This window comes from Delphinus delphis, chromosome X (genome assembly GCF_949987515.2).
Source record: "Delphinus delphis chromosome X, mDelDel1.2, whole genome shotgun sequence".
Classification (NCBI taxonomy): Eukaryota; Metazoa; Chordata; class Mammalia; order Artiodactyla; family Delphinidae; genus Delphinus; species Delphinus delphis.
In genome coordinates this window covers 109,920,626-109,945,661 of record NC_082704.1, presented here as the reverse complement: position 1 = coordinate 109,945,661, position 25,036 = coordinate 109,920,626, and the positions used below count along the sequence as shown (strand labels likewise).

General features: G+C 46.5%; 1 protein-coding gene across 10 annotated transcripts in view; it reads right to left on the bottom strand.

Annotated features, from left to right (window-relative positions):
* Positions 1-525: 525 nt before the first annotated feature.
* Positions 526-25,036, bottom strand: part of SH3KBP1 (SH3 domain containing kinase binding protein 1) — a 344,807-nt gene continuing 320,296 nt past the window's right edge. For 6 of the 10 annotated variants that reach the window (XM_060002844.1, XM_060002846.1, XM_060002845.1 and 3 more), the window contains 5 exons: positions 13,881-13,990; positions 10,303-10,431; positions 5,813-6,081; positions 2,737-2,800; positions 526-1,592 (listed from right to left, as the gene is read on the bottom strand). In XM_060002844.1, the coding sequence (XP_059858827.1) occupies positions 1,551-1,592; positions 2,737-2,800; positions 5,813-6,081; positions 10,303-10,431; positions 13,881-13,990 (614 nt within the window). In that variant the 3' untranslated portion in view covers positions 526-1,550. The remainder of the gene's footprint in view (positions 1,593-2,736; positions 2,801-5,812; positions 6,082-10,302; positions 10,432-13,880; positions 13,991-25,036) is intronic. The other 4 variants (XM_060002847.1, XM_060002851.1, XM_060002853.1 and 1 more) reach the window with 1 other exon arrangement.

Genomic DNA, 25,036 nt, shown 5'->3' with positions numbered 1-25,036 from the left:
TTCATTTGTAATACTTTCGACGATCAAGAACGTGTGATGATTTTTTTTTTTTGCATCGCTCCTTCAGTGTTATCAATTCTCATTCTTTGTGGTTGTACAAATCTACTCATATTTAGTAGTTTCGCTCTAAAACTCGGGGAATGGACAAAGCAGCTTTTTAGAAACACATAAAACACCTTCAGGGGCCATGAAGGGACCATCCCCCCGACCCCCCAATCCCCAAACTATCTTGCAATACAGTATGCTCCCCTTATTTTCTGCTAAGGATGAGAAAACAGTTACATTAGTCTAAAGCTGAACTCTTCATTGGCTACAAAGATACAGCGGACAAGCAAACACCAGTTTCCTCGGGTCGGAAAAAGCAATTCCGTGAATGCAAGAGAGATCCAATGGCTACGCTTCAACAAGCGCCTCCCCCCTTTCTCTTGGACCTGAGGAAGGGGTTACAAGAGAGCAAGGCAAATGAGATCATGTGAGTACACCTTCAACAACAGCACACGTGGATAGCCTAGTGCAGGAAATAATACAACTCCCCCCCACCTTTGTTTTCATTTGCATTTTACTTTTATTTATTTTTGCTTTAATAATGCATATTCCGTTCACTCAAAAGGTGCAAAGGACAGGAAGCAGGGGTTTAACTTGGCTGATGAAAAATCAAGCAGGGGTGACATTTCTAGTTCATGAACAACCTAAAACTAGGAGAACTTAAAAGTCACAGCTGGTACCAAAGAGCACGCCCAACTTCACAGCTGTCTCCTCTTAGGACCTTTGGTTAGGCGAGAGAAGCTTTGAAGACAGTGGCCTCTAGTAGACTTTGATAAGTGACTAAAAAAAATAAATGCGTGTGTGTGTTTTTTAAATCATGGTAGCTGCATCACAAAAGCTCCAATCAAGAGGGTGGTAAGAAGAAGGCACAGATCATTGCAAATACCAGATTTTCTCTTTCTCTTTTTGTAAATATACCATCATATATAAGCTAAAATTTATCTTAGGGTGGTGGGGTTTGCTGGCAGGAGGAGGGACAGGTTGGACCTAAAATTGCATATGTAATAGACTCCTTGAGGGGGACACAGAGCGAGGCAGCTTTCCGCCTAAAGCAAAAGAATGGGATGCTCGCTCTGGACTATGAGTGATACAAACACTGGGGGAATCTGTGGCAAAACACGATTAAAAAAATCATAAAATTATAAAGCTTGTAAACGAAGACTCTAAAATTACATTTTATTAATGGAAAATATCATCAAAATAGTACCACTATGGACTAAACTGCCTGAGTTTTCGTTTCACGTGAGATCTCATAGTAAAAAAGCCTTTAGCACAATTTTCTCTGTTTAAGTCACAACCAGTGCCAGACCCAGGACTATACCATGGGGAAGAGTCTCCTCTTGGATGGAATTTGTGTTGTGCTATCAAGACTTTTGTGCTGATCTTTCAAACAGGGACATGTTGAGGCAATTTTTCATCTTTTGGCACAAGGTTATTTTGGCTGGGGCGGAAAATTTGAGTCTTGGACTTGGGATGAATAATGCGACATTTCATTTATCAAGTATTCATTTTGATTGAAGAGCTTTCTTTATGTCATTAACTTCCATCTATAAAGGAAAAACAAGAGCCGAACAAAATCACAATGAATTGGCTGGTTGGATAAAAGCTGAAAGATAAGCAACCTGGTTGATTGAGAGCAAATAGTCAACCTGACAATTTGAAAGGGGAAATGGGTGAAATGACATCTGAATGAAGAGTTGATCATGATGCCCGAAATTGACATAAACCTAAAGAACAGGCACACCAACTCGAAGTGCTAGGAAAGGGGGGATGTTTGAATTCCCAGGCTACCAGTATCCAAAATTTGTCAAAAGCAATGATACAACAGTAATTTCAGTTCCTTGGCCAGAGGGTGGAGCAGCGTGTCCTGACACACTGACCACTTGGCAGGTCTGGAAGGCAGCTGTGGTTGGGCCCAAGGGGGTGTCTATCAGCACCCGCAAAGTGATGACAAGCAGTTACCTATCCTTTAAGCACCATGGATCCCAGTCACCACCAAGGGCACCAACTGCATGAGAGCTGAAAGCCTACCATTCCCAACTCCTATACACTCTCTACCCTTTGGTAAAGGCTGAGTTAGATCAGAGGGAGGCTAGAGAGAGGGTGACACAGCTCTGATGCCCTGCAGGACTGACACGGCTGTCAGGGAGAAGTAAAGAGATAAGGAGCAAGTGCCAAGTGTGGCCGGCTGTGGTCCTTGGGGTCCCAATAGCGGCATGACAGAAGCGCCAATGGGGTCTCCCTGGCACCATATGCCCTCTGGCAGTTACGACAATGAGGCCTCTGAAAACTGAGGGGAACTTTTCACAGAGGAGATGTTTCAGATAAATTCCAAATGAGAAACCCAACTTGGGGCACGTTTGCTAATGCCTCCCTTCCCCAAGACTTCCTGGATCCCAGGAGAGGATGTGAAGGGGGGCTATATAGTTCTAAGAAAATTCTCACAGGAAGCGCATCGAAATTGGTAGAGAAGTAACTATCATTTCTTTTCTTTTTTTTTTTAACATCTTTTTTGGAGTATAATTGCTTTACAATGATGTGTTAGTTTCTGCTTTAAAACAAAGTGAGTCAGCTATACATATACATATAGCCCCATATCTCCTCCCTCAATTATTTTCAAAATAAAGCCCGGACTCTGCTCCCACCCCCAAATGAGCCTCTCACGGGGCAACAGGACCCCAAGGGACCCACCTGCAACCGAAGCCGGATTTTCTTCTCTTCATCCAACTCTGACAGTAACTGCTTAATCTCTCGTCTGGAAAGCAAATGACAAAGTTAAACAAAAGCCCAGACTTCCCCGACAAGAGATATGAAGTCTCTTATCATTACAAAATCCATCTGATCCTTTTACAAAGAAAGTGTGGACAGAACATTACATTATATTTTCTTTGCACGGCTATTGCTTAAAGCCTGTTGCAGATGGAAAGGCCTTTATTTCTGGGCTCCCCAAATATGTAGCCATCAAATAGTAGGTCTGAAATGACCTTTGAAATCCCTTAGTGCAAGTTTCTCCTAAAAGAAGATGGGGAAACTGAGGCCCAGAGAGGTGGCCTGACTTGCCCAATGACGACACTCCAGGTATCCAGGCTCATATTCGGTCATCTTCCCTCTAACTAGTCCTTTATTATAGAATCACTGGTCTTTACATGGACTTACATAATAATATTCATTGCAGACATTTTTACCACTCCATATATATTTCTTTTATTTTCACAGAGTTTTACATTACTGAAAGGTTACTGGTACGTTTTCAGAGATTCTCACAAAATCGTGCAAATAGTAACACCCGAAAACTTGGAGGTAAAAGAACTGAACTAACGATATGGTAATCATGTCATAGAGAAAGTAGACACGAGTTAGAACACACAGCCCAGTGCCCTTCCCAACAGAAAACAGTGAAGTAGAACAAAACTAATCATCTTGCAAACTCAGGCTCTACACTTAGGACACTGCAACCATCCTAACTCTGGTCAGAGAGCTGTACTCCATTTTAGGGTATCAGACACTCCATTTTACGCACACGTTTTTATAAACTGGACTGGAAAATCAAAACACAAACACCGCAGAACCAGCACAAGAAACAAGGTCGATGTTATGTAGCATTTGCTCACTTCAGATGAGCACCACGATGGTCCCTGCACTTGGGTCAGTGTCCCAGCACTGCTGTCAACACGTTGGGTTCTCTGATATTAACCACCTGTGCTGCGTTCCTGCATTTATTCAAGCACACGCTATGCTCCAGCAGTCCAGGTTGGGGAGTTAGCTGGGGAGGGAGGTGCGAAGATAGTCGCTAAGTCTTGAACTAGTAAAAAAGGGTACGTCTACGAGGAGGGAGGAAGATGGGGGAGTTGATGGAGAAGAGCCAGGACAGAAGCAGGGAGGTGAGAACTGCATGTTTGGGGATGACGGGAATCAGCACAGACTTGAGCCAAAGGCTGAAAGGAAAGTGACGTCAAGAGCTAAGGTGGAAGACTGGGGGGGACCCAGTGCTCCTGGGCGTGAGGGCCAAGCTGAGGAAGGCTGTGAAGGGCAGGCCTTGGAGAGGGGCCACTGTGATGTCTGATTCAAGAAGATGTTGGCTGGGGAAGGACAAGTGCAGCCATCCATGCCCGGGTTCACAGTGGAGAGAGGAACAAAGGGGTGGAGTGGCCCCAAGGCACTGGCGATTCTGCACTCCAGACTCAGGCACAGGCCATTTCAGAAAAGTTCCGGGCACTTTTCAGAGCGAGGGCCCCAAGGGACGAAGCCCTGGATCCAGGAGTGTCTGACCCGTCTTGTTCAGAAGGCTGAGAACCAGTGCTCTGGGATGTACTGGTGCTGTCGGGTCACTGTCCAGGCAGGGGACACCTGTCGCCTGGACACGGATGGGGCCTTTGGGTATGCAAAGCTATACTGTGCCGGGTCAGATACGAGTTGGGGACTTGGAAGAGTTAGGGGCAGCCTGGCTGGCCCCTCAAGACCCGCTCTAGTCCCATCCTGTGGTTCTGCATATTTATCTGATGAGCCCCTTCCAGGCAGGGGGTGAGTCCAAGAGGCCCCCAATTCATATGACACCTCCAGCCTGAGTGGAACAGAAGCGAATAGAGCCATAGTACTCAAAGTGAGTTCCATGGAAGCTTTGTCCTAGAATGTTCTAGGGAAAAAATGGACTCCGTGATTAAGTACGTTTGGGAAACACTGCATACGTTATCCTCCATCTTCCCATGCACAGTGAAGGCTCTGAGCAGTCCTTCGGAGAAGAAAGTAACTTTGTTTAACCCAATTATTCCCCAAAGTACACAAAACACTTCAGGGCCCTCCAGCTGCAGGCATCCTCCCGAAGGTGTGACTGCGGGTCTGTGGCCCCATTGCCCGCCACTGCCCCGGGCTCCTCCCGATCCGGGCGGCCAGGCACCAGGAGTGCACTGACCTGCCGGGCCGCTCCATGCGCCTGTGAACCTGCCCGTGCTGTGCCCTCTGCTGGGGTGCTCTGCTCTTGGCAATGCTAGGTCGGCTTTCGAAATCCTACTCAGGAAACACCTCGAGATGCCTCCCCCGTTCCCTCCAGAAAGAGCCAACGGATCCCTAAACTCTCTGCGCCTCCGTTTATTCAGATAAGTGCCTCCTGACTTCTAATCCTTTTGCCATTATTTTTGAACTGCACACAGCATCCTGGGTGATATGCGTGTGGTATTTATTTTGGCTTGCAGGTCCCTCTCCCCATCTAAGCGCCCCCTGAGGATCAGAGATGCGGAGCGCGTGTGGGCAGGCACGCACAGAGGCCGCTCGAGTCTCCTGGTAAGAACATCTTGATGAGTGTCAAGCCTCAGGTTTAAAGAGTCCCTGCATCTTTTGCATACATTGTACCCCTAAACGCAAGCCAATTCCTTCATGGGGCAGCTAACTGAAGGAATTGCCATTTTTCTGGTGCTAGAAGAAAAGCTGGCTGTTGGGATTATTAAGAAGTGGTGTATGCACCACTGCCGTGGTGTCTTCTGGGGATTTGAAGATCTTTCTTTTTCGCAGCCTGCTGAGCACGTCCCTTGTAGCTGACTCCTCCCCCTATGCCCCGGCGCCAGCCCGTGTGCAGCTGGGCCAGTTTACACGTGGAGCCGAGCTCAGTGAAGCTCCTCGGGTTCACACCCCCACTCCCAGCCCTGCTGCCACCATCCCCAGGGAGGCGGCCCACCCTCAGGGACAGGCTGGGCCCCAAGGTGGCAGAACCAGGCCCTGAGCCGGTGGAAAGCAACCCCCGGAGGCAGTTACAGAAGGGGCCGCAGACACTCACTTCTGCTGGTCCTTCATGGTCTCGACGATGCCCCTCAGCTCCCGGACCTGTGTCCTCAGCTCCTCCACGGCCGCCTGGCTGCTGGCTGGAGGCTCCATCTTTGGTTTTCCTTCCGCGCCGAACAGAGACGGGGAGTTGGCTCTGTGTCCAACTGCTCCCAGAGAGGACGACAGGGGAGAGGATGCTGCTGAGGACAGAGGCGCCGGCCCGCCACTGCCCGCAGCCATGGTCCCCGGCTTGGGCGGCAGCGAGGCTTTGTTGTCGGACACCTGTGATGAGTGAGGACAGAGAGGATTCAGGCTAGGGATTCGTGTGCTGCACCTCCCCGTCCTGTTTACTAAAACCCGCTATCTACATCCCCGTCCCCGCAGCCCTCCGTATACTCCACTCACTCGCTCATTCCTTCATCCACAAGCCCCCAGGGCCTACTTGGTGCAGGCATCCCCTTATGAACTTTAAATTTGACCACCTTTCTGAACAGGTAGTTCCTGACTGGTTTAATGTACACATCCAGAGGCCCATGTACCCGCTAGGCTCTGCAAACCCTGAAGTGAGCAAAACATTTTCTTGGCCCTCAAGGAGCTTAGAACCCAGTGAGGTGCAGACAGACAGACCAACCAACACACTGTAGATGAGGGGGGAGCGTGCACGCATGCACGCAGGGTGGGAGGCACACAGCGCCGCAGAAGTATATACAGAATATATATACAGAATATACACAAGGGACCAAGCATCCCAGAGGGAGGGCATCAGGCAGGAGCCCACAGCCTCATCCTGGAGGAGGAGGTCAGAGAAGAGTAAGTGGGGGGCGGGGGGGCGGGGGAAGTTCTAGAGGAGGGAGCGTGCTAGCAGAGGCCTGGAGACCCGAGAGTGAACTGCATTCACGGGAAGCCAGAATGTCAGGGGGGCAAGAGAGATGTAGGGCGCACACAGGGGGCTTGTGGAAAGGGTTAAAAAGATCGCCTGCTGAGCTCAAGATCACTGTGGCTGCAGAAGGGCTGAAGGTCTGGTGGGTCTGGAGGTCTAGACAATTGCTAGGAGACTCATACGGTGAAAGCTAAAAATGGTGAGGGTTTGACTCAGGCGGCGGCCAAGAGGATAGAGAGAAGACAGCTTTGAGAGATGCGGCAATGGCAGGCTCATCCAACCAAGAGACGCAGTCCCTGCCCTCCCAGAGCAGGCACCCCAAGGCCAGGAGGATGTGGTCCTGGACAGGCCGTAGTGGGTGAGGAGGAAGTACGGATCAAGGGCCATGGGTGGGGATGGAGGAAGGAGGCGTTAGGGTTGACCCTTTCATGGGAGGAAGAACAGACTGAAGGCCCAAACAGTGATCTCAGTTTTGGACACACGGAATTTTAGGAGCCTGAGGGATGGCCAAGGGGGAAGGCCAATGGGTAGAGCCGATGACTGAAAAAGTGAGCTGGGCCAGAGAAATCACCAGAGGCAGTGCAAGCCATGGGGGTGGATGACGAAGAATGAGAAGAGGCACAATGACGGACCCTGCGGACGCCCCAAGTTGAAGAGGTGGAGGGAGAGGGGAGAGCCCTTGGGGACTGGGACAAAGTGCTGAGAGGGGATGGAGCCAGACCAGGAGGGGGCCTGGGTCATGGAAGTCTCCTGGAGGAGTTTCCAGAGGATGCTGAGATGAGAATTAGGGGGGAGTCCATTTGGTGGAGCCAAGGGAGACTGAAATCTGATCAAGGCAGGTGAGCGCCTGCACGGGACATGAGGGGCGTGGCCTGCAAGTTTAGAACTCTCTTTCCAAACACTCGGCTGAGGAAAGAAGATGGGAGAAAGGGAGAGGGTGTTCGTGGAGAAGCCTCAGGAGGAGGCAGGATCAAGGAAGGGTTTTGTTTGCTTTCAAAGATGGGGGAGACCCTGAGCTGGGAGGTGTCTTGAGGGTAAGAGCCAAGGCTGAAGACGGAGGAGGCAGGCAGGGGAGGCCTGATGGAGAAGTGCCCTGAGGGGGCCTGGAGGGCACGGGGAACATGACGGTCATGGGTCGGGGGAACAGGGGCACAAAGCAGGCCTAGGGGAGGCGGCAGCTGCAAGGGAAGGTGAGATCACAGGTGGGGTGCGGCGGATGGGGGCAGGTAGTAGACGGGACATTGGGGGGTGAAGCGGGGGAGGGGAGGGAGCTGAGGCTGCCGGCGCCCAGGCCGGGAGCCAAGACGAGGCTGGCTTGGCACAGTGAGGAGGCAGAGTCTGGATTCAGGCTGTGCTACAGGGAGAAACTGGGCAGAGTCAGCCAGAAGCAGATGGGCCATCATTCCCAGCCTTGCTGCTCGCCTTTTCTCTGCCAACTTATCATTGAGGAAAATCACTTTCTGCTGCCAGGGAGAGCGATCCACCATCCTGTGCTTATTGTTAGCAGGAGTCATAGTCAGAGGGGCGAGGGACTGACATTTACGCAGCTCTGGTTACATGCCGGACGCGGGCTGACAACTGAAATGAGGATTAGTTGGCACACAGCTTGACGGAGCAGGAAACTGAGGCTTAGGGATGTGGCTGAGAAATTCCCCAAGTCTCACAGCTCATAAGCAGCAGAACTGAGATTCAATTCCCTCCCCATCAGCTGGACCCTCAGGCCTGGTACAGTGACCGTGGCTGCCTGAGTCTGAAGATTCGTGCTCTCCTGACCTGATTTCCTTCGCTTCTTTTCTATTCCTGGGTTCATACTTTTCCCCATTTCCCACCTTGCATTATCACGCACCTCCCTCAGCCCACCGATGTGCTCACACTGACTGACTTCCAGGCACTTTTTCAATCAACGCTTCTTTTTGCATTTCCTACGTGACTCGCTCTCCCGTCCCATTTCAGCTAACAAGCACTCGTTATAAGCCCTCACAGAGTATAGGCCACCAAATGCCCTGATCAAATTAGTTCAGGTGGAATTTCTAGAAGCAATAAACAAGACATGACAACTCCAGGCAAGTGAAATAGGCTAATGGGATAGAACAGTGCAACTCAGCAACGTGATGAGCCACTGCCCACCAGTAGATGTCACTATAGAGACACCCTAGGGACGTCGGAGAGGCTGCAACTATAGGCATTCCTATGGTCACCAGAAAAGACGGATCTAAATCCAATTTCTGTAAATGGAAGCCTTTTATAAAGGAAGACTGCTTCAGTTTTGTGAATAATTACAATCGATCTGTTTTATAGGATCATGTTTTTGCTGACTGTATCAGATTTTTAAGAAAAGCTATACATATAAATTCTTAAATCTATCAGAAGAAAATTCCACATCACCTTTGATTTCTTTGTGTTAATTCGTGCTTCGAGTGCTTTAAAAATGACTTCCATTTTCTGCTTTTAGACAGAAGGCAGCTGCTAATGTTTACAGAAAATAAGTCCAATTGATTGGGTTCTCTTAGCATGAGAAAATGGAATTTTAAAATCTTACTTCACAATCATAGGACGAACAGAACTTGTACAGGGTACCCTTCAGAAGCCACATGCAGTTGGTAAACAATGTGTTCTTTGTTCCTCACAAGTCAGTAATAAAAGAGCTATACCATCCCCTGGGCGTGCAATGAAATTAATGTTTTTAAACATTTTAAACATTAAAATGACTATAGATTTATCCTAATAAACGAATCCAAATGAGCTTTTCTTTAAGAAATCCCATTAGTTATTCAAATTCATGAACTGCCAACCATAATTTGTGACACCACCAGTTTTGAACATAAAAGTCACAATCTGTGGGCAGAGGGCACAGCATTTAATATATTTAATGTAGTCTTTCTAGACACCTCTAGGTTTTTAAAGTTGTTTTGGTTCTTGTGATGGTGATGGTGGTGGTGGTGGTGGTGGTGGTGGTGTGCGAGGGCATTGTGTGTGTGTGTGTGTGTGTGTGTGTGTGTGTGTGTGTGTGTATGTATGGTTGATGGTATGACGAGGAGATCAAACCACAAGAGAAAACATGGGTTTCTGCCCAGTTTTGGAGACTGTCACATTCCTTAGGGATTTTGATTACCAAAGTCACTGTCACCCAAGAATGACAAAAACTTGTGTTGCCTGTTGCAACGGACTGAATGTTTGTGTCCTTCCAAAATTCATATGAAAATCCTAACCCCCGCTGTGACGGTATTGGGAGATAGAACCTTTGGAAGGTGATTAGGTCATGAGGGTGGAGCTCTCATGAACGGGGTTAGTGCCCTTCTAAAAGGGACCCCAGAGAGCTCTCTCACTCTATTTCCTCCATGTGAGGACACAATGAGAAGTTGGCAGTCTACAACCCTGAAGAGATCCCTCATCAGAACCTGACCATGCTGGCACCCTGGTCTTGGGCGTCCAGCCACCAGAAATGTGAGAAATAAATTTCTATTGTTTATAAGTCACCCAATCTATGGCACTTTGTTTTAGCAGCCCCACATGACTAAGACATCTGTTTATCCTTGTTTGGTTTATAACTCATCATCAGAGCATACACGTAAAGGCAGGGATCCCGTGCTGTCAGGACACCCTCGCCATGGCTGGCCACTCACTTGGGATATGGTAACAGTCTTTGAAGTTTTCTTTGATGCGTCCACTCCTCTGTGTGCAAGCGAAACGTGTTCTTCTTTATCTTCTTCAGGACTTGGGGAGTCAAAGATATCAGGGCTTGAAAGGGAAGACTGGATAAAGCCAAAAGAAAATGCTCTTGTCAGAATTACACCTTAGCTGACATAGCTTTTGTTAACATAATGCAGTGTGCCTTTCAAAGCACTGACACTTCTATTTTGTTTGTCTCCTCATTATAACCACGGGGCAGAAAGTGTGCTATTATCTGTGTGCTAGAGAGAGTGGCAGAACTGAGACTAAGATTTCCTAGACCAGGGATCTTTCTATGGGATCTTTCCACTGATGCCCGTTGGTCATTTCATCCATGTGAGCATCTGTCATCCATCTTTTCCTGCTCAGAGCCTCTCTCTTTTTTTGTAAACATTTGCTGCCGTGTGCCAAGCACTCAGCTTGGTACTGAACTTAACAGTGACATGCCAGACATGGTCCCTGCTCTCACAGGGTTGACAGTCCAGTGGGGAAGGACACACAGGTGGAGAGGAAGCTGCCTCTAACCTGCCTCTCCTCCATTCCCTCCGGATCCTTTTCCAGAACCACCAGGTCTATTGCATAGTGAAGTGTCTAAAAGGACTTGTCTGAGAGGAAACCATTTCCGGGGGCAAAGGATCACTACCCCTGCGGATCAGTGACCAGCGTTTCTGCAGCCCCAGAGAACAGCCCTGCCTGCCAGCACAGCAAGCTCACGTCTAATTTGGTGCCTGCGGCTAAAACGCTGCCCTCATTGCTGTGGACAATCATTATCCTTTTGGATTCCATCTTTGCTAAGGTGTACTTACAGAATGGCAGCATCTCTTGGTAAAAGATGGGGATAACACTCCTACTCTTTCTGCCTCGCTGTGAAGATCAAAAGCTGGATGAATGTAAACCAATTCACTGGAATCACTTGGTCAAAAATGATTACTGTACTAGAATTTCCCTATTTTAGGACAAAGCAGAGGAAAATAAGAGTTCCTGTGGCAAGGAATCTTTTTAAACGAAGAATCTTCCAGAGATATCTTTAGGTGAGTTCATATTCAGCCTTACCTCTATGCCTTCTATCCCTGTGGTGGGAAAATAATCATATTTAGAGTCACTGCTTGGCACCATTATAGAAAAAAATCCCAGTTACAAATACTGTCTGTTTCCTTCTGTTTACTTACTAAGCAATACATGTAGGGAATTTTAAAGCAATGTTTTAAAATGAAAAGGTCTTGTTTGTTAATCTTCATTTAATCTGAAAATCCAATTACCTAGAATAACACCCGCCTCCAACCAAGCTTTCTTTTAATCTAAGCTTAATTACCTTACAATGCCTGTATCCTTTCATTTTGAGATTTTATTCCAAAGGCAGTTTCCTCCTACATAACCTATGATTCATGAGCTGCCAATCAAAGCTTGCTCTTTGAATCTGATAAACATAAACAGCTCAAACTAGGTTGAGAGGCCCCAGGATGGGGAGTCATGACTAATGTATTTCCTCCATCATTCCCTCCAATGGCCTTTTAGGAATATGTCCACATCCACCGATCCCATTTTGCTATGAAAAACCTACAGGTGCTAACAGGAAGAAGAGTAAACATGAATTCAATGTACATATCCATATGGGGATGGATAGGAATGAAGGGAAGCGAGTACAGTAATTATACTTCTTTAAAGCACAAATGTATCCTGCTGTTTTAAGTCCACGAGTAAAATTGTTCCATATCAAATGTCAAACTTTGAGCCACCATTGCCATAAGCTTCCTGTGGTCAAGAACCATGTACCTCATTCCCAGTTGCAGCCTTGGTACCTGGCACAGAGCTTAGCCTATAGGAGATGCCCATCAGTGTTTGTTGAATGAGTGAATGAATCAATGTGTAATCTAAAAGTGCAGAGAAGATGAGATGCCTTTACCAGGTCTCCCCCAAATATATACAAACTCTCAGACACGGGATGTAGGGACCAAGGGTGGGATGGGGGGTGGTAATTCAAATTTCTCTGTATTTAATTCTGATGCCTCAAGGCCCTCTAGATCTTGAAAAGTTAGGAAGGATTTGGAGGGGAAACAAAAATGATGAAGGATTTATAGAGAAGATATGGGAGGTAGGATTAAAAATTTAAATACAGAGATACTAAGAAGCAATTAAATAGGCTGTGTGTTTATGAGGGTGGGGAGAGGTGAGAGGGAAAGGGGAAAGAAGGTGGTATTGACACAGTACTCTATATAAGAGTGAAAAAGTAAGCCACTGTTTCAAGTCTTTCTCCCCCAAAGATGGTAATACACAGATATGTTTCCTACAAAGAGGAAAAATAGGATGACTCAAACCACACTTCCAGACCCAGTGGATATGAGAGAAGACGTTCAAAGGAAGTGGCATTCTTTTTCTTCTAAATGATGATCCCTTAGGTAGAGTTAGTAAAAAGTGTCCTGGGAAACCTGAAAAAGGTTAATTCCCTGGCATCTGGGTGAAGGTCCAAAGGCCTTAGTCCTGCATTCCCAGCAAGGACAAGGCAATCTGATATATAGAGATAAATAGACAGACAGAGATATACACACACACATACACTGCTTGCAGAAGCACCAAGATTTTTCTACAGTGACATTCACTTCAGTGTTTATGATGAATGGAAACAACATAGATGTCCAGTGACGGCGCACTGGCTAGATAAACGCTCATATATTCCCAGGCTAGAACTCCAGGCAGCCATTCACTGTGACGTGACGGAAGGATGTGTAATGACAGGGGAAAGGTGTACAGTGTAAGGGGGAAATGCAACTTCTAAAGCCACGTGTTCTGTGTGATCCCATTTTTGAAGAAATAAAAGATATACAGCAAGAGGTTAACAGTTCTTAGCTTGGGGGAGCAGGATTACTTACTTCTATTACTTGCTTTTTTATGCATTTCTTGCTTCAAATGTGGTACAATAAATGTGTTACAGGTTTTCTAATAAGAAACAAAGTTGTTCAAAATGACCCAAACAAAAACTTCCATGGGTTATCCGGAGCGTTCTGACTGTTGTCTCCTGCACGACCAGGTGCCTCGTATGTTTAAAACCCATCTCCTAAAGGTCTGTGCGGGGTTCCGTGGAGGAATGCCAAGGACGGGGCTTTGGGAGAAAAAGGCTGGGCCACTGCCAAGTGCTGTAGAGCGGCAGATCCCTTTCTTTTGCTTTTTTTTTTTTTTTTAAGTAAAGTTCTCTTTTGTTCACAGACCAAACCAGCCTTGCTCTCCTTTCCCACCAGAAAACATGCCATTTTGTTCTTACCAATTTCATTTTGGGTTCAAACAAGAATCCGTCTGGAAGGAGAGAGAAGGAAAGTGGGACTAGGGGTTCCGCACCTCGCTGGCAGATACACAGAGAACAAAAAGAAAGAATCACTGCTTGATTCCAGAAGACTCTCAAATCACTTCTGGTCAGCAGCGCATCTCATGACCGCCCTCTCCCAGCGTGTCCTCGAATCAGCTGCTTGCAGAACAGTTCGTAGCTAGAGTCCCTGATCTTTCCTGCCTTCCAGCTGTCGGCAAGCGAGGAGGCACTTACGGACGTCAGGGACTGGGACGGAGGCCTCCTCCCCGTGGCTTTCGGTCTGCTTGTGGTTGGGTGACTGAGTTTCTCAGTAGATGACACCACGGAATCAAACCCTTCTAGGTCTAAAACAAAAGTAAAACAGATTTTTTAAAGAGCATCAACAGGAGTAAGGGAAGGTTCTTATGCCATAAGCACCTCTTTTCCTTAATAATCATCCTTTAGGTCTGGATTACGCTTCATCATTTATGAAGGCTGTTTACATCCTTTGGTTATCCCATCAACGTGATTCAAACTGAATGAAAGAAATCACCTCCTCCTCGGTCTAACAAGCTATTATGGAGGAAAGAGAAACGTGATTCTTCTTTCCCCCTTCAACAGCTATATTCATAAATCTTTAAAAGCTACAGAAAGATGAGTAAAGGAGGAATCCTCTTTCTTCCACAAATCCAAGTCCATTTTGGCAGATAAAACATTCTTGCAGTCACAATACTATAAGCAGTTATCTCAAGGTACAATATCCTTGCGCAAGTGAATGCTGGTCGTTGGTTCCAGAAGACAAGAGAGGGCAGCCTCCTTCTCTGGCTGTACCGCAATACTCTGACCATCACCCTACCATTAGATTCTTAACCCCCTGGAGATGGAGAGCAAGCTTCTGTTTCTCCAGATGACTCACAGAGCCCCGGACCATTCTGTTTCCAGAAGCATTGCTCAATGGAGACAATATCTTCTTCAGTCATCAGTCTGCTCACTCACTCACTCACTCCATTATGACTGAGCAACTACTCTGTGCCGCACACAGAGCTAGATGCTAAGGCTACCCCAGTGCGCATGGCAGAAACGGGCCTGCCTCAGAGAGCTCCCACCTCTGTGACTGACAGATGAACGGAGCCTCTTTCAGCCAGATCATCACTGCACCTGGCATGTGTCCAGGAGGAAGGCCTTTGTCTTCACTTGGCCACCTCCTTCAATGAACGATCAGGCCAAGGGAGTCACCTGGTCCTACAGAGTCCTGGGGATTTACAAACCAAGTGTAGATCTGTGTATCATGCACAGAGGGATGGCTGGCAGATAGGCGCAGACCCTGAGACTCATTACTGCTGGTGAATGGGGACACGCCATCTCTTCCTGACAGGGAGACTGCTTCATTCGCCATGCCAGGCGCTGCCTTCCCAAACCATTCCCATTCTCCCTCCTAACAGAGCCCCGGTTTTCTTTCAGGACAATGTGCCCAGCAGAGGCACGTCTGGTCTAAGCCAATGATGGCAATCCTGTTCCTCTTTGCCTGTGACTGGTTTAGAGGTAGCCATGTAGCCCAATTTGGATCACTGAGAAATAAAAGGAAGTCTACTGAGAGCCACTGGGAAAGAGATTTCCTCTCTGTCTAGAGAGAGGCAAGTGAGGCGAAGGTCATTTGCGTTGCTGCTTCCTCTTCCCTCCTGCTTGGGAAGCTGTTGTGTAAGAATAGGATGCCTGGAGCTGTGGATAGGTTTAGTGTCCTTATAAGAGGAGAAAGAGACTAGTGCCCCCTCACCTCCTCCACCATTGAGGACACAGTAAGAAGACAGTGCCTGTGAACCCGGAAGAGGGCCCTCAACAGACACAGCATCTGCTGGTGCCTTGAACTTGGCCTTCACAGCCTCCAGGACTGTAGGAAATACATGTCTGCTGTTTGAGTTCTCTTATGACAGAACTGGCAGACTAAGACAGGCATGAATCCTGAGCTAGGTTGTCTGGGTTCAACTCCCAGCTCCACCACTAGCCGCCACCTGTGTATCTGGCCTGTTTCTAGTCTCTTCCTGTTACTTCTTGCGGCAGTAGTTTTCAGCCTTTTTCCTGCCATTGTGCGAATGCCTAACACATGAGATGGATGCTCTTGGAGATCTTGAGGACAGCCGAGCAAAACAAATGGAAAGAGCTTGGGTGACTGACCGCCCCAATGAGCCACTCACCCACCCTGAATGACCAAGTGACCAGGTTTCTCACCGTGTGAAATGAATAGCCCCCTGTTATTTCAGCTAATTTTAGTCAGATATTCTTTATTTGCAACTGAAAACATCTTAAACTGCCATAATTGCAAACATGCTGGCTCAGGACAGAAAAGATAAAAATGATGTTCTTCTTCCCTCCTTATTTTGGGGAGAGCTCTTTTGTTGAGCGTTACCATAGACGGTCTGGCCGTGTGACAGCTTTATTCAATTAATGAACACTCAGGTGTTGTCTGCAAACTACTTCCTTTAGTGGAAATATGCAAAACCAAGCACAAGTCACTGGTCAGGACAAACCATTACATTACACCTGGGATTATATTACATGACTTTATTTCCGCACCTGGTGAATGAATAATTACTCAACATGAACTCATTGTATCAGGGCAAAGCAACTGTAACCAAAGGTTAACTCTCTGAAGAGACAGCACAAGAGAAGTATCAGTGGTGCTCTGAGGCCAAGGAGCCAGTCAGCACCCAACGCCAGAGCGAGGCTCCTGAAAAGGGCCCCGTCTGGCCAGCCAGTTCAGAGAGGCTCGGGGCAGGCCTCTCTAGAGCCCGTTCACTGGCCTGACCCTCTCAGGAGCCTTCCCTTTAAGAGAATCTTATTTTCCTAAAAGATTCCCCTTGAGACCCCACCCCAGGACTAGCCTCCACCAATTCCACATTGTTTGAAATTGAAATTACCAATTACACACTTGGATTGATGCCAAAAGCCATTATCTGACATTAATGTCCCCCCAATTAATTTTTTTAAATCGACTTTTCTCTGATTACAAAAGTAATACGTGCACAATGCATACTTTTTAAAAGCCATAAAATGGTAACAACAAAACAAAGTCAACTATAATCTTGCCACCCCCAGGCGAGTACTATTACTGTTTTGGTATATTTCCCTTCAGGCTTTTTTCTATAAATAGATAGCCTCGTTCACATGCTATGTAGTATTTCATTCTGCTTATTTCACTAAACATTATATGCCATGAGGCTACAAATCCTTCATCAGTATTTTGATTGTTGTAGAATCTTCTATTGCATTGCAATTCATGATTTAGTGAATCAATCCCCTATCGTTGGGTAAGTGTTTTCAAATCATTCCCCCTCTCTCTGTTGTTCTTTTTTTATTTTAATTAAGGAAAAGGGCTGCACAAATATCCTTGCATGCACTCTGCATCCGTGAGTTTAGCGGGTTCCCCAGCGGGGCCCTGGAAGTAGGGAATAAGACCCAGGGCAGGGAGGTCTGCTGGTGGGGAGGTGGGTGTGAGGGGGGTGGAGGACACGAAGCACACGGGGCTGGGGAGGGGGTGTGCCAGTGCTGAGGGCCTTGGCTGGGCGCTGCGACCGACCACCTAGGTCATGGCTCCATCCTGGAAACAGAAGCCAGCTCAGGAGGCAAAACCGGAGCAGGCTGAAGTGATGAAAGAACAATTAAAAGCCTGCTGGCTCCGGTTCTCCACCTTGGCTGCAGAGTGGAGCCATCTGGACAATTAAAAAAAAAAAGGCTCCTGCCTGGACCCCACCCTGGGACTGACTGGATTAGTCTGGGGCGCCGTCTAGGGCAGGGCAGGCTCTCCGTCTCCCCAGGTTTATTAGTTTGTTAGTAGCAGCCACATGCAGGAGCGCTGCTCCAGAAGAGGCTGGGGGTGGGGAGGGACAAGCCAGGACTTGATCACGCGGAGGAGAGGAGAGGGCGCTGGGGCCGAGGGCCATCAGGTGAGCGGCAGATGTCCCAGGGCCGGCCCGGTGAGGCATCGGCAGCAAGGCTCCTCACAGGGTGAGTCCCCTGCCGACCTGGTGTGTGAGCAACAGAGGCGATCAAGTGGCAACCAAAGGCTTGGGTGACCACTGGTGACGAGTCAGAAACACAGCGGCTGGAGAGAGAAGGAGGCACTCGAGGGGGCCGAGCATGCAGAGCGGGGTGGGGGAGGGGAGCGGCTGGGATGGCCGCAGGCCCCCCCTTAAGATGAACTCAGCACATCCCCTGGTGTGCAGCGAGAGACAAGGTCACAGCCAGGAGACTTCTGCTGGACTCCATCTGGGCTCCCTCCCCACCCTCCTGGGCCCCCTGAAATAGTGAAGTCCCAGGGGGAGCTGAGGGTTTGACAACGTGTGAGAGAGGGGTCTCTCCTAAATCACACTTTCGAAATGACTCAGAGGTGGCCTGGTGTCTGTGTGACGCACTTAGACTGTGAGCCCCAGGAGGGCAGGGACCCATCTCTGCGCTCTCATAGCCTAGCGCCTTCCTGGGGCAAACATGCTTGACATTCTGTGAATGTAGGAACAAATGAACACACCCACGAATGGACCAACTGAAGAAAGAACTCTGATTGCAGGCGTGCAGTTTACAGAGGTGGCTGCTAGCGGGCAGTGAGGCAGCAGCTTCGGGGTGGAAGGCAGCCTTCTATGCCAGGGCTGCAGAGGAAGCCTGGCCGGCCCAGTTCGTTTCACTGGCTGAGGTCTGCACTAAAAAGTCCTGCACATGCTGAAGCCTGGCCGCACTCAGCGAGCACACTCAGCCGGAGTCTCCACAACAGATGGCCCAGAGGACTGCCTCGTCTCTGTCACTCAAGAGTAAGAGGAGAGGGACTTCCCTGGTGGCGCGGTGGCTGGGAATCCGCCTGCCAGTGCAGGGGACACGGGTTCGAGCCTTGGCCCGGGAGGATCCCACGTGCCCGTGCGCTGCGGCTGCTGAGCCTGCGCTCTAGAGCCCGTGAGCCACAACTACTGAGCCCGCGTATCACAACTACTGAAGCCCTCACGCCTAGAGCCCGTGCTCTGTGGCGCGAGAGGCCACTGCAGTGGGAGGCCTGCGCAAGGCAGCGAGGAGTGGCCCCCCGGCTCGCTGCAACTAGAGAAAGCCCGCGCGCAGCAACGAAGACCCAACACAGCCATGAATGAATGAATGAATGAATGAATAAGTATGTAAGTAAATAAATAAAAGAGTAAGAAGAGGGCCAAGTCCTGCAGGGGAGCCGCACTCTTAACCTCCTCATGCAGACTCAGCTACACTGAACTTTCTACATTTGAGCTCATAAAAAACACTTTTGGGAAACAACAAACAAAACCAAAGTGCCAGAAAGAAAAAGACGCACCAAGGATGAGGTCACTTGATGAAACGGGAACCTCAGACCTTGAACTTCGACTCACTTCTGCTTTCTGACAGCGAAGGGGGAAACTCTTCAGCACTGTAACGCAAATTTTCAATGGCACAGAGCATGCTCTCATGACTGTGGTCGCAGTAGCTGAGATTAACAGAATTTCCATGACTAACCCGTTGTGGTGCAAAGAAAATGTCCCAATTTTCATGGTAGTTTTGAAATGAATCAGGCTGAAACTTGATATGAGCTTTCTCGCCTGGCTAGGAATTTTTCCCCTTAATAAAAAATGGTTTTAATGCCCATAAGCCAATCCAAAACTCTGAACTGGCAAATGCCGGGTATTTTTTAAAAGTTAGTTTCATACGGATGAGAAGCCCTTGGCTCTTCTGACACTTGGAAGATGAACCCTCTGCAGACATACAGGGATAATTCATGTTGGACACAGAGTCGGCTTGGAAAGGCCTTTGACTCTTCATGGCACACAGTTGCCCATTTTCCATGAATTTAAGTCACAGCCTATTTAGTTCAATTAGAAAATGTGGGCCCATTTTCCATCAATGGGAGGGATGGTACCAGTGACCACAGGTGACCTAAAACACATCCACTGAAAACCCGGACGAGAAACAGTCAAAAGTCTGAGACGGGCCAGCTGTCACCAAAGGAACTGCTTGTGAGCTCCTAAATGGCTCTGTTTATTTATTGTAGCTTGCTGCCCTGGGCTTGAGAACGAGTCCTAGAATGGAAGTTTCCTACATTTGAAGCCTGGCATTGTCGCTCCCTCCCAATATCTCTGGAAACCACCTCATCTCCTGCATGTCTCTGTCAAGGATCCTTAAGTCTGCTGGAACTTTGTGCTTGGAACCGCTGTAATGGATTTCTCAGTCCAAGTCCTGTACCACTCCACAGGCTGGCAACCACCAGAGAGAGATGTGTAAAGTGCAGATCTGAGTACGTCCCTTCACTGCTTCAAGTCCTTCCTGGGTGCCAACGAAATCCCAGTGCCTTAGCATGGCCAACACACCTCTGCCCCTTGGGTGACTTCCTCTTCTCCCCTCCCCCTCCTTTCCTCCCTTCCCCTGGAGACATCAAGGCTTGGCTTGGCAACTAAGACCTCTTCCAAGAATGCAGACTGCACCCTAAAACTGACCTGAGCACTCCCTAGACACTCACACCAATCTCTGCATTTAGCACCCTGAACTAACAGTCCTTGCCGACCTATCTGTCTCCCTTACCCGCCAGGGAAGAAGCCGCGGTTCTTATCTCTGTTTTTCCCAGGCCTAGCATCATACCTGGCTTGCAGTGAGTGTTCAAGAAATGATTATTGAATAAATGAACAAACAACCTTTCTGGGCTTCAGTTTTCCCACCAGAAAAAAAGGAGAGAGTTATCTGAGCTATCAGCTTTGCAGGGTTATTCTTTTGTAAATGAGAGATTATGTGAAAACCCTTTCAAATCACGCAGGTAGAATTTTGTTTTCAGACACCATTGATGCAGTTGTGGGATTTGGGAGCAGAGATTTAAGAGCAAGTCTAACTCTTAAAAAAAAATAACCCGTGAACAAAATTTTTCTTTTAAGATTTAAGATGAGAAAACCCTAAACCCACAGGGCCACACGTACTTCCTCTACAATGAAGAAGCATCTCAAGGTAGTCTGGAAAGGAGAAAATCTCACCCTGCATGTAAATCCTTTGACTAGTGTGGAAAATCTGTGCAGACTACAAAGACGGGCCCATTATTAGGGGTCAGTGAACACCTGTGTTAGCTGAGTCACCAACTGAAAAGTTCTCATTCGAGCAATGATTAGATTCTGCAGGAAAATAAGCCCTCCAAAATGTGTATGGATACAGCAGATTTGCTGCTGTGGTTTCATTTATCAACCAGGTGTGAAGTTTTCAAGACACAAGCTGCTGGGAGTAAACAAGTTTGGGCTACCGTTCAGCCACCCAACTCCTCCACCCTTCACACGTGCGTGCTCATTCAATCCTCACAAAAACCCAGGCCGCGCAGGCCGCTCTATGCCATAGAGGGAGAGATGGAAGCTCAGAGGTTAGACAACGTGAACAAGGTCACAATCAGAAAGTGGCAGGGCCCACACTCAGATTCACGCTGGTGGAATTCCTTCCACTACAGAGCACTGGACAGACAGCAGGAACATTTGACCTTCCTTCTTAGCCAACTGATAGTGAATTCTGAGAACTGTTTCTACATCAAGAACAAGAAAAGATGCCAGGAAATGGAGAGAGAGAGAGAGAGAGAGAGAGAGAGAGAGAGAGAGAGAGAGAGAGAGGGAGAGAGAGAGAGAGAGAGAGAGAGAGAGAGTGTGTGTGTGTGTGTGTGTGTGTGTGTGTGTGTGTGTGTGAAGAAACCACTCTATGTTCTGATAACAAGCTGCCTTTGTTCTATTTTACTAAAATGTGTTTTTAAAAGGACCAAAAAGGGGGCTGGCTTCCTTAAAGAAATCTCTGGCAAGAAATGCAAGGTGTTAGGCAAGTAAAGGAGGAATGTTTGGCGATTCAGTACAAAGCAATTTTTACATGGAAACTTGTAGCTCAAGAATAAGAGAGGGAGATGGAGTTTATTTACTCATTCACTTAATCAAACATTTATTAAATATCTACTGTGTGCCAGGCATAGTGAAAGTTCTGAGAATAAAAGTACCATCACTTTATATCAGCACTATCCATTAAAACTTGCTGTGAAAGATCCTTTTTGACCCAATTCCTAGAGAAATGGAAATGAAAAAATAAATAAACAAATGGGACCTAATGAAACTTCAAAGCTTTTGCATAGCAAAGGAAGCCATAAACAAGACGAAAAGACAACCCTCAGAATGGGAGAAAATATTTGCAAATGAAGCAACTGACAAAGGATTAATCTCCAAAATTTACAAGCAACTCATGCAGCTCAATATCAAAAAAAAACAAACAACCCAATCCAAAAATGGGCAGAAGACCTAAACAGACATTACTCCAAAGAAGATATACAGATTGCCAACAAACACATGAAAGGATGCTCAACATCACTAATCATTAGAGAAATGCAAATCAAAACTACAATGAGGTATCACCTCACACCAGTCAGAATGGCCATCATCAAAAAATCTACAAACAATAAATGCTGGAGAGGGTGTGGAGAAAAGGGAGCCCTCTTGCACTGTTGCTGGGAATGTAAACTGATACAGCCACTATGGAGACCAGTAGGGAGGTTCCTTAAAAAACTAAAAATAGAACTACCATATGACCCAGCAATCCCACTACTGGGCATATACCCTGAGAAAACCATAATTCAAAAAGAGTCAAGTACCACAGTGTTCACTGCAGCACTATTTACAATAGCCAGGACATGGAAACAACCTAAGTGTCCATCAACAGATGAATGGATAAAGAAGATGTGGCACATATATACAATGGAATATCACTCAGCCATAAAAAGAGATGGAATTGAGTTATTTGTAATGAGGTGGATGGACCTAGAGTCTGTCATACAGAGTGAAGTAAGTCAGAAAGAGAAAAATACCATACGCTAACACATATATATGGAATCTAAAAAAAAAAAAAAAGGTTCTGAAGAAACTAGGGGCAGGACAGGAATAAAGACGCAGATGTAGAGAATGGACTTGAGGACACAGGGAGAGGGAAGGGTAAGTTGGGATGAAGTGAGAGAGTGGCATGGACATATATACACTACCAAATGTAAAACCAGTAGCTAGTGGGAAGCAGCCGCATAGCACAGGGAGATCAGCTCGGTGCTTTGTGACCGCCTAGAGGGGTGGGATAGGGAGGGTGGGAGGGAGACGCAAAAGGGAGGAGATATGGGGATATATGTGTATGCATAGCTGATTCACTTTGTTATACAGTGAAAACTAATACAACCTTGTAAAGCAATTATACTCCAATAAAGATGTTAAAAAAAAAACTTGCTGTGATGATGGAACCGGCTATATCTGTATTATCCAATATGGTACCACTGGCCCCATGTGGCTACTGAGCACACGGAATACAGCTAAGTGTGATGATTTCAATTAAATTAAATTTAAATAGCCACATGGGGCTAGTGGCAATGAAGATCTCTAACGTGATCCTACATCACACTATTTCTTCTCACATATGCGCAGTTGCTTCATTCAGTCCATATTTCCTAAGTGCGTCCTATGAGCCAGGCTCTGGGCTAGGCACGGAGGGGGATGCGGGGGTGAACAAAACAGCCATGGTCCCCGCCTCACGGAGCTCAGAGCCCCCTGAGAGGGACCAAATTTTACAGACATAATTACAAATTCTGCTAGCTACTATGAGAGACAGGTAAAAGATGAAATTAGCAATGATAGCATGGTGACCTAATTTAGATCAGCGGAAGGGGTCTGGGAAGGGGTTGGGGCGCACCTTACTGAAGTCTAGCGCTGAGAAGTGAAGTTTCACGTGCATCTATAGCAAACAGTGTTAAGGGGGGAAAAGTAACATTTCACTTTTGCATTCTTTTTTTTTCTTCTGATATTGGCTACTAATTTTTTTGACAACATCTTTATTGGAGTATAAAGGTTCTTCAGAACCTTTTTTTTTTTTAGATTCCATATATATGTGTTAGCGTATGGTATTTTTCTCTTTCTGACTTAACTTCACTCTGTATGACAGACTCTAGGTCCACCCACCTCACTACAATTAACTCAATTTCATTTCTTTCTATGGCTGAGTAATATTCCATTGTATATATGTGCCACATCTTCTTTATCCATTTGTCTGTCGATGGACACTTAGGTTGCTTCCATGTCCTGGCTATTGTAAATAGAGCTGCAATGAACATTGTGGTCCACGACTTTTTGAATTATGGTTTTCTCAGGGTATATGCCCAGTAGTGGGATTGCTGGGTCATGTGGTAGTTCTATTTTTAGTTTTTTGAGGAACCTCCCTACTGTTCTCCATAGTGGCTGTATCAGTTTACGTTCCCACCAACAGTGCAAGAGGGCTCCCTTTTCTCCACACCCTGTCCAGCATTCACTGCTCGTAGATTTTTTGATGTTGGCCATTCTGACTGGTGTGAGGTGATACCTCATTGTAGTTTTGATTTGCATTTCTCTAATGATTAGTGATGTTGAGCATCCTTTCATAAACATTGCTCACCACAGGCCCAAATTTGCTATTGAAAATGATTTAGTAAATAAATAATGTATTTATTAGAAATCAGACTTACGCTGTCATTCACAGGAATGTAAATGGGCACAGCCTTTTTTTAATGCCGTTTAACCCACGGCAATGTTTGTGTACGCATAGAATGACATATTTATGAGGCCAGTGGTGTTCGAACTGTTTACCAGCGTACCTCCTAAAATAAATTTAAAAAACTATGTACTCCCCCCAACAGGTTAAGTTGACATCTAAAATTTTACACAAGTTTTAGTCACAAAGGATATAATTTCTGCTATATTCTAAATATTGATATTTTAAAATATAGCTATTGCTGTCTTGAGTATAGTCAATGTAAATTTGAATACCACAGCAATTTAATGGCCGCCACCATCCACTTTTAAAAAATCATTAATAAGCTTTTCTCTAACAGTTGGAAATTCTGAATCATTCCTTTCCCTCTCTGAATTCATATTTCCATCATACTTCCACCACTGAATTTTATTCTAACGCAATGTTTTATGCTTTTGTTAACTTTGTCCATTGTTAATTTTTTCATCTTTTTCTGCTATAAGAACATGTATATAAATTGAGAATTATAACTTTTTCATTTCCTGAAATCGTAAGGCTCTAGGTGTAAAAATTACTTTTTTCTGGATTGAGTTATCCTTACAATTATTATTACTATGAAAATGATCAAAACATATGTATACACATACTACTCATTTTGATAAGGAATTTAATAGCATAACAAAGTAGAATTTTATTGGGCTTCTCCCACAATCACTTCATTTGTATCTGTATGACTCTTATCACCAGAATGACACGGTTTGGTATCGATTCTATTCCTATTTTTCATTTTATAGATGTAAGTGCCAAGAAACTTTGTTAACACAAAAATAAGTAGATAGGAATGGAAAGAATTTTCTTATCACAATGTCACTTAATTCCGTGAAGTCCTTCCAAGT